Source organism: Oncorhynchus mykiss, chromosome 2 (genome assembly GCF_013265735.2).
Source record: "Oncorhynchus mykiss isolate Arlee chromosome 2, USDA_OmykA_1.1, whole genome shotgun sequence".
NCBI classification, from domain to species: Eukaryota; Metazoa; Chordata; class Actinopteri; order Salmoniformes; family Salmonidae; genus Oncorhynchus; species Oncorhynchus mykiss.
Genome location: NC_048566.1, coordinates 4439216 through 4450000, shown reverse-complemented (window position 1 = coordinate 4450000; position 10785 = coordinate 4439216). Strand labels below are relative to the sequence as shown.

Genomic DNA, 10785 nt, shown 5'->3' with positions numbered 1-10785 from the left:
GCTGGCCATGCCTTCCGCCTGGCTACTCCAACCTCGGACAACAGCTCCCCCCCCCCCGCAGCTACTCGCCCAAGCCTCTCCAGGTTCTCCTTTACCCAAATCCAGATAGCAGATGTCCTGAAAGAGCTGCAAAACCTGGACCCGTACAAATCAGCTGGGCTGGACAATCTGGACCCTCTATTCCTGAAACTATCCGCCGCCATTGTCGCAACCCCTATTACCAGCCTGTTCAACCTCTCTTTCATATCGTCTGAGATCCCCAAGGATTGGAAAGCTGCCGCAGTCATCCCCCTCTTCAAAGGGGTCGACACCCTGGACCCAAACTGTTACAGACCTATATCCATCCTGCCCTGCCTATCTAAGGTCTTCGAAAGCCAAGTCAACAAACAGGTCACTGACCATCTTGAATCCCACCGTACCTTCTCCGCTGTGCAATCTGGTTTCCGAGCCGGTCACGGGTGTACCTCAGCCACGCTCAAGGTACTAAACGATATCATAACCGCCATCGATAAAAGACAGTACTGTGCAGCCGTCTTCATAGACCTTGCCAAGGCTTTCGACTCTGTCAATCACCGTATTCTTATCGGCAGACTCAGTAGCCTCGGTTTTTCGGATGACTGCCTTGCCTGGTTCACCAATTACTTTGCAGACAGAGTTCAGTGTGTCAAATCGGAGGGCATGCTGTCCGGTCCTCTGGCAGTCTCTATGGGGGTGCCACAGGGTTCAATTCTCGGGCCGACTCTTTTCTCTGTATATATCAATGATGTTTCTCATGCTGCGGGCGATTCCCTGATCCACCTCTACGCAGACGACACCATTCTATACACTTCCGGCCCGTCCTTGGACACTGTGCTATCTAACCTCCAAACGAGCTTCAATGCCATACAGCACTCCTTCCGTGGCCTCCAACTGCTCTTAAACGCTAGTAAAACCAAATGCATGCTTTTCAACCGTTCGCTGCCTGCACCCGCACGCCTGACCAGCATCACCACCCTGGATGGTTCCGACCTTGAATATGTGGACATCTATAAGTACCTAGGTGTCTGGCTAGACTCTAAACTCTCCTTCCAGACTCATATCAAACATCTCCAATCGAAAATCAAATCAAGAGTCGGCTTTCTATTCCGCAACAAAGCCTCCTTCACTCACACCGCCAAACTTACCCTAGTAAAACTGACTATCCTACCGATCCTCGACTTCGGCGACGTCATCTACAAAATTGCTTCCAACACTCTACTCAGCAAACTGGATGCAGTTTATCACAGTGCCATCCGTTTTGTCACTAAAGCACCTTATACCACCCACCACTGCGACTTGTATGCTCTAGTCGGCTGGCCCTCGCTACATATTCGTCGCCAGACCCACTGGCTCCAGGTCATCTACAAGTCCATGCTAGGTAAAGCTCCGCCTTATCTCAGTTCACTGGTTACGATGGCAACACCCATCCGTAGCACGCGCTCCAGCAGGTGTATCTCACTGATCATCCCTAAAGCCAACACCTCATTTGGCCGCCTTTCGTTCCAGTTCTCTGCTGCCTGTGACTGGAACGAATTGCAAAAATCGCTGAAGTTGGAGACTTTTATCTCCCTCACCAACTTCAAACATCTGCTATCTGAGCAGCTAACCGATCGCTGCAGCTGTACATAGTCTATTGGTAAATAGCCCACCCATTTTCACCTACCTCATCCCCATACTGTTTTTATTTATTTATTTTTATTTTTCTGCTCTTTTGCACACCAATATCTCTACCTGTACATAACCATCTGATCATTTATCACTCCAGTGTTAATCTGCATAATTGTAATTATTTGCCTACCTTCTCATGCCTTTTGCACACAATGTATATATAGACTCCCCTTTTTTCTACTGTGTTATTGACTTGTTAATTGTTTACTCCATGTGTAACTCTGTGTTGTCTGTTCACACTGCTATGCCTTATCTTGGCCAGGTCGCAGTTGCAAATGAGAACTTGTTCTCAACTAGCCTACCTGGTTAAATAAAGGTGAAATAAAAAAAAATAAAAAAAATAAAAAGAGGACGGGAGGATCATAACTACTCTAAGAAGTGTCATAGCAACACTGTCAGAGGACGGGAAGAATACAACTACTCTAAGAAGTGACATAGCAACACTGTCAGAGGACGGGAAGAATACAACTACTCTAAGAAGTGACATAGCAACACTGTCAGAGGACGGGAGGATCATAACTACTCTAAGAAGTGTCATAGCAACACTGTCAGAGGACGGGAAGAATACAACTACTCTAAGAAGTGTCATAGCAACACTGTCAGAGGACGGGAAGAATACAACTACTCTAAGAAGTGTCATAGCAACACTGTCAGAGGACGGGAGGATCATAACTACTCTAAGAAGTGTCATAGCAACACTGTCAGAGGACGGGAAGAATACAACTACTCTAAGAAGTGACATAGCAACACTGTCAGAGGACGGGAAGAATACAACTACTCTAAGAAGTGTCATAGCAACACTGTCAGAGGACGGGAAGAATACAACTACTCTAAGAAGTGTCATAGCAACACTGTCAGAGGACGGGAAGAATACAACTACTCTAAGAAGTGTCATAGCAACACTGTCAGAGGACGGGAAGAATACAACAACTCTAAGAAGTGTCATAGCAACACTGTCAGAGGACGGGAAGAATACAACTACTCTAAGAAGTGTCATAGCAACACTGTCAGAGGACGGGAAGAATACAACTACTCTAAGAAGTTTCATAGCAACACTGTCAGAGCACGGGAGGAATACAACTACTCTAAGAAGTGTCATAGCAACACTGTCAGAGGACGGGAGGAATACAACTACTCTAAGAAGTGTCATAGCAACACTGTCAGAGGACGGGAAGAATACAACTACTCTAAGAAGTGTCATAGCAACACTGTCAGAGGACGGGAGGATCATAACTACTCTAAGAAGTGTCATAGCAACACTGTCAGAGGACGGGAAGAATACAACTACTCTAAGAAGTGACATAGCAACACTGTCAGAGGACGGGAAGAATACAACTACTCTAAGAAGTGACATAGCAACACTGTCAGAGGACGGGAGGATCATAACTACTCTAAGAAGTGTCATAGCAACACTGTCAGAGGACGGGAAGAATACAACTACTCTAAGAAGTGTCATAGCAACACTGTCAGAGGCAGTGTCACACCCTGACCATAGTTTACTTTGTATATTTCTATGTTGTGGTTGGTCAGGGTGTGATCTGAGTGGGCATTCTATGTTACATGTCTAGTTTGTCTAGTTCTATGTTCGGCCTGATATGGTTCTCAATCAGAGGCAGGTGTTCGTCATTGTCTCTGATTGGGAACCATATTTAGGTAGCCTGGGTTTCACTGTGTGTTTGTGGGTGATTGTTCCTGTCTATGTGTTTTCACCAGATAGGCTGTTGAGGTTTTCGTTACGTTCATTACGTCCTTTATTTTGTAGTGTTTGTATTGATTCGTGTTTTACGTTTGTTTATTAAAACATGGATCGCAATCAACACGCTGCATTTTGGTCCGACTCTCCTTCTCATCAAGAAAACCGTTACACATAGCAACACTGTCAGAGGACGGGAAGAATACAACTACTCTAAGAAGTGTCATAGCAACACTGTCAGAGGACGGGAAGAATACAACTACTCTAAGAAGTGTCATAGCAACACTGTCAGAGGACGGGAAGAATACAACTACTCTAAGAAGTGTCATAGCAACACTGTCAGAGCATGGGAGGATCATAACTACTCTAAGAAGTGTCATAGCAACACTGTCAGAGGACGGGAAGAATACAACTACTCTAAGAAGTGTCATAGCAACACTGTCAGAGGACGGGAAGAATACAACTACTCTAAGAAGTGACATAGCAACACTGTCAGAGGACGGGAAGAATACAACTACTCTAAGAAGTGTCATAGCAACACTGTCAGAGGACGGGAAGAATACAACTACTCTAAGAAGTGTCATAGCAACACTGTCAGAGGACGGGAAGAATACAACTACTCTAAGAAGTGTCATAGCAACACTGTCAGAGGACGGGAAGAATACAACTACTCTAAGAAGTGACATAGCAACACTGTCAGAGGACGGGAGGATCATAACTACTCTAAGAAGTGACATAGCAACACTGTCAGAGGACGGGAAGAATACAACTACTCTAAGAAGTGTCATAGCAACACTGTCAGAGGACGGGAAGAATACAACTACTCTAAGAAGTGTCATAGCAACACTGTCAGAGGACGGGAGGAATACAACTACTCTAAGAAGTGACATAGCAACACTGTCAGAGGACGGGAAGAATACAACTACTCTAAGAAGTGTCATAGCAACACTGTCAGAGGACGGGAGGAATACAACTACTCTAAGAAGTGTCATAGCAACATTGTCAGAGGACGGGAAGAATACAACTACTCTAAGAAGTGTCATAGCAACATTGTCAGAGGACGGGAAGAATACAACTACTCTAAGAAGTGTCATAGCAACACTGTCAGAGGACGGGAAGAATACAACTACTCTAAGAAGTTTCATAGCAACACTGTCAGAGGACGGGAAGAATACAACTACTCTAAGAAGTGACATAGCAACACTGTCAGAGGACGGGAAGAATACAACTACTCTAAGAAGTGTCATAGCAACACTGTCAGAGGACGGGAAGAATACAACTACTCTAAGAAGTGTCATAGCAACACTGTCAGAGGACGGGAGGAATACAACTACTCTAAGAAGTGTCATAGCAACACTGTCAGAGGACGGGAAGAATACAACTACTCTAAGAAGTGTCATAGCAACACTGTCAGAGGACGGGAGGATCATAACTACTCTAAGAAGTGTCATAGCAACACTGTCAGAGGACGGGAGGAATACAACTACTCTAAGAAGTGTCATAGCAACACTGTCAGAGCACGGGAAGAATACAACTACTCTAAGAAGTGTCATAGCAACACTGTCAGAGGACGGGAAGAATACAACTACTCTAAGAAGTGTCATAGCAACACTGTCAGAGCACGGGAGGAATACAACTACTCTAAGAAGTGTCATAGCAACACTGTCAGAGGACGGGAAGAACATAACTACTCTAAGAAGTGTCATAGCAACACTGTCAGAGGACGGGAAGAATACAACTACTCTAAGAAGTGACATAGCAACACTATAACATGTCAGAGAAGCCCTAGTCAAAAACACACAGACATTCAGCTACAACATGAAGGAGAAGGTCTAGTCAACAACACACAGACATTCAGCTATAACATGAAGGAGAAGCCCTAGTCAACAACACACAGACATTCAGCTATAACATGAAGGAGAAGGCCTAGTCAACAACACACAGACATTCAGCTATAACATGAAGGAGAAGGTCTAGTCAACAACACACAGACATTCAGCTATAACATGAAGGAGAAGGCCTAGTCAAAAACACACAGACATTCAGCTATAACATGAAGGAGAAGGTCTAGTCAAAAACACACAGACATTCAGCTATAACATGAAGGAGAAGCCCTAGTCAACACACAGACATTCAGCTATAACATGAAGGAGAAGCCCTGGTCAACAACACACAGACATTCAGCTATAACATGAAGGAGAAGGTCTAGTCAACACACAGACATTCAGCTATAACATGAAGGAGAAGGTCTAGTCAAAAACACACAGACATTCAGCTATAACATGAAGGAGAAGGCCTAGTCAACAACACACAGACATTCAGCTATAACATGAAGGAGAAGGTCTAGTCAACAACACACAGACATTCAGCTATAACATGAAGGAGAAGGCCTAATCAAAAACACACAGATATTCAGCTATAACATGAAGGAGAAGGCCTAGTCAACAACACACAGACATTCAGCTATAACATGAAGGAGAAGGCCTAGTCAACAACACACAGACATTCAGCTATAACATGAAGGAGAAGGCCTAGTCAAAAACACACAGACATTCAGCTATAACATGAAGGAGAAGCCCTAGTCAAAAACACACAGACATTCAGCTATAACATTGTTACTCACTGAGCAGAGACTCGATGACCACCCTGTAGAGGTCAGCCTGACCATGGGGCTGCCACTGGACACACATACTGGACATCATCACCTGGTAGGTGTTCAGGTTGGTCACGCCCAGGTACACTGAGGGGAGGGAGAGAGACAAAGGGGGACAGAGAGAGCGATAGAGAGAGAGAGTGAAGGGGGCCAGAGAGAGAGAGATAGAGAGAGAGAGAGAGAGAGAAGTGAGGGGGCAGAGAGAGAGATAGAGAGAAGAGGGGGGTAGAGAGAGAGAGAGAGAAGGGGGGGCAGAGAGAAAGAGAGAGAGAGAGAGAGAGAGATAAGTGGGGGGGCAGAGAGAGGGGGACAGAGAGAGAGAGTGAGAGACAAAGAGAGAGGGGGACAGAGAGAGAGAGAGAGACAAAAGGAGAGAGACAAAAAGAGAGAAAGACACAGGAGAGAGAGAGAAAGAGAGATTTTATAAACACAATCACGATGACAGAAGAACATCACCAGCACATCATTATCACCATTACCATCACACGATCACAATCAAATAACTATCAAATCAAATCACTATCACATCAAACACATCAAATCACTATCAAATCACTATCACATCAAATCACTATCACATCAAATCACTATCACATCAAATCACTATCACATCAAATCACTATCACATCAAAACACTATCAGATCAAATCACTATCACATCAAATCACTATCAGATCAAATCACTATCACATCAAAACACTATCAGATCAAATCACTATCACATCAAATCACTATCACATCAAAACACTATCAGATCAAATCACTATCACATCAAAACACTATCAGATCAAATCACTATCACATCAAATCACTATCACATCAAATCACTATCACATCAAATCACTATCACATCAAATCACTATCACATCAAAACACTATCAGATCAAATCACTATCACATCAAATCACTATCAGATCAAATCACTATCACATCAAATCACTATCAAATCAAATCACTATCACATCAAATCACTATCACATCAATCACTATCACATCAAATCACTATCACATCAAATCACTATCACATCAAATCACTATCACATCAAATCACTATCACATCAAATCACTATCACATCAAATCACTATCACATCAATCACTATCACATCAAATCACTATCACATCAAATCACTATCACATCAAATCACTATCACATCAATCACATCAAATCACTATCACATCAAATCACTATCACATCAAAACACTATCACATCAAACACATCAAATCACTATCACATCAAATCACTATCACATCAAATCACTATCACATCAAACACATCAAATCACTATCACATCAAATAACTATCACATCAAATCACATCAAATCACTATCACATCAAATCACTATCACATCAAATCACTATCACATCAAATCACTATCACATCAATCACTATCACATCAAATCACTATCACATCAAATCACTATCACATCAAATCACTATCACATCACTATCACATCAAATCACTATCACATCAAATCACATCAAATCACTATCACATCAAATCACTATCACATCAAATCACTATCACATCAAATCACTATCACATCAATCACTATCACATCAAATCACTATCACATCAAATAACTATCACATCAAATCACTATCACATCAATCACATCAAATCACTATCACATCAAATCACTATCACATCAAAACACTATCACATCAAACACATCAAATCACTATCACATCAAATCACTATCACATCAAATCACTATCACATCAAATCACTATCAAATCACTATCACATCAAATCACTATCACATCACAATCACTATCACATCAAATCACTATCACATCAAATCACTATCACATCAAATCACTATCAAATCACTATCACATCAAATCACTATCACATCACAATCACTATCACATCAAATCACTATCACATCAAATCACTATCACATCAAATCACTATCAAATCACTATCACATCAAATCACTATCACATCACAATCACTATCACATCAAATCACTATCAAATCACTATCACATCAAATCACTATCACATCACAATCACTATCACATCACAATCACTATCACATCACTATCACATCAAATCACTATCACATCACAATCGCTATCACATCACAATCACTATCACATCACAATCACTATCACATCACTATCACATCACATCAAATCACTATCACATCACTATCACTATCACATCAAATCACTATCACATCAAATCACTATCACATCACAATCACATCAAATCACTATCACATCAAATCACTATCACATCAAATCACTATCACATCAAAACACTATCACTATAAAACCACATCACTATCTACAGTATCATGACCCCACCACATCACTATATACAGTAACATGACCCCACCACATCACTATATACAGTAACATGACCCCACCACATCACTATATACAGTATCATGACCCCACCACATCACTATCTACTGTATCATGACCCCACCACATCACTATCTACAGTAACATGACCCCACCACATCACTATATACAGTATCATGACCCCACCACATCACTATATACAGTAACATGACCCCACCACATCACTATCTACTGTATCATGACCCCACCACATCACTATATACAGTATCATGACCCCACCACATCACTATCTACAGTAACATGACCCCACCACATCACTATATACAGTATCATGACCCCACCACATCACTATCTACAGTATCATGACCCCACCACATCACTATCTACTGTATCATGACCCCACCACATCACTATATACAGTATCATGACCCCACCACATCACTATATACAGTATCATGACCCCACCACATCACTATATACAGTATCATGACCCCACCACATCACTATCTACTGTATCATGACCCCACCACATCACTATCTACTGTATCATGACCCCACCACATCACTATCTACAGTATCATGACCCCACCACATCACTATATACAGTATCATGACCCCACCACATCACTATATACAGTATCATGACCCCACCACATCACTATCTACTGTATCATGACCCCACCACATCACTATATACAGTAACATGACCCCACCACATCACTATATACAGTATCATGACCCCACCACATCACTATCTACTGTATCATGACCCCACCACATCACTATATACAGTATCATGACCCCACCACATCACTATCTACTGTATCATGACCCCACCACATCACTATCTACTGTATCATGACCCCACCACATCACTATATACAGTAACATGACCCCACCACATCACTATCTACTGTATCATGACCCCACCACATCACTATATACAGTATCATGACCCCACCACATCACTATCTACAGTAACATGACCCCACCACATCACTATATACAGTATCATGACCCCACCACATCACTATCTACAGTAACATGACCCCACCACATCACTATATACAGTATCATGACCCCACCACATCACTATCTACAGTATCATGACCCCACCACATCACTATCTACTGTATCATGACCCCACCACATCACTATATACAGTATCATGACCCCACCACATCACTATCTACTGTATCATGACCCCACCACATCACTATCTACTGTATCATGACCCCACCACATCACTATATACAGTATCATGACCCCACCACATCACTATATACAGTATCATGACCCCACCACATCACTATCTACTGTATCATGACCCCACCACATCACTATCTACAGTAACATGACCCCACCACATCACTATCTACTGTATCATGACCCCACCACATCACTATCTACAGTATCATGACCCCACCACATCACTATCTACAGTATCATGACCCCACCACATCACTATATACAGTAACATGACCCCACCACATCACTATCTACAGTATCATGACCCCACCACATCACTATATACAGTAACATGACCCCACCACATCACTATCTACAGTATCATGACCCCACCACATCACTATCTACAGTATCATGACCCCACCACATCACTATCTACAGTATCATGACCCCACCACATCACTATATACAGTAACATGACCCCACCACATCACTATCTACAGTATCATGACCCCACCACATCACTATATACAGTATCATGACCCCACCACATCACTATCTACTGTATCATGACCCCACCACATCACTATATACAGTATCATGACCCCACCACATCACTATCTACTGTATCATGACCCCACCACATCACTATCTACAGTAACATGACCCCACCACATCACTATATACAGTATCATGACCCCACCACATCACTATCTACAGTATCATGACCCCACCACATCACTATATACAGTATCATGACCCCACCACATCACTATCTACTGTATCATGACCCCACCACATCACTATCTACAGTATCATGACCCCACCACATCACTATATACAGTATCATGACCCCACCACATCACTATCTACTGTATCATGACCCCACCACATCACTATATACTGTATCATGACCCCACCACATCACTATCTACAGTAACATGACCCCACCACATCACTATCTACAGTATCATGACCCCACCACATCACTATCTACTGTATCATGACCCCACCACATCACTATATACAGTATCATGACCCCACCACATCACTATCTACTGTATCATGACCCCACCACATCACTATCTACAGTAACATGACCCCACCACATCACTATCTACAGTATCATGACCCCACCACATCACTATCTACTGTATCATGACCCCACCACTTCACTATCTACAGTATCATGACCCCACCACATCACTATATACAGTATCATGACCCCACCACATCACTATCTACTGTA

At 42.5% G+C, this 10785-nt stretch overlaps 1 protein-coding gene across 5 annotated transcripts in view; it reads right to left on the bottom strand.

The window, feature by feature from the left end:
* col14a1a (collagen, type XIV, alpha 1a) overlaps window positions 1-10785 on the bottom strand; it is a 244399-nt gene that overhangs the window by 122381 nt on the left and 111233 nt on the right. For all 5 annotated transcript variants that reach the window (XM_036935521.1, XM_036935515.1, XM_036935520.1 and 2 more), the window contains one exon: window positions 6003-6119. In XM_036935521.1, the coding sequence (XP_036791416.1) occupies window positions 6003-6119 (117 nt within the window). The remainder of the gene's footprint in view (window positions 1-6002; window positions 6120-10785) is intronic.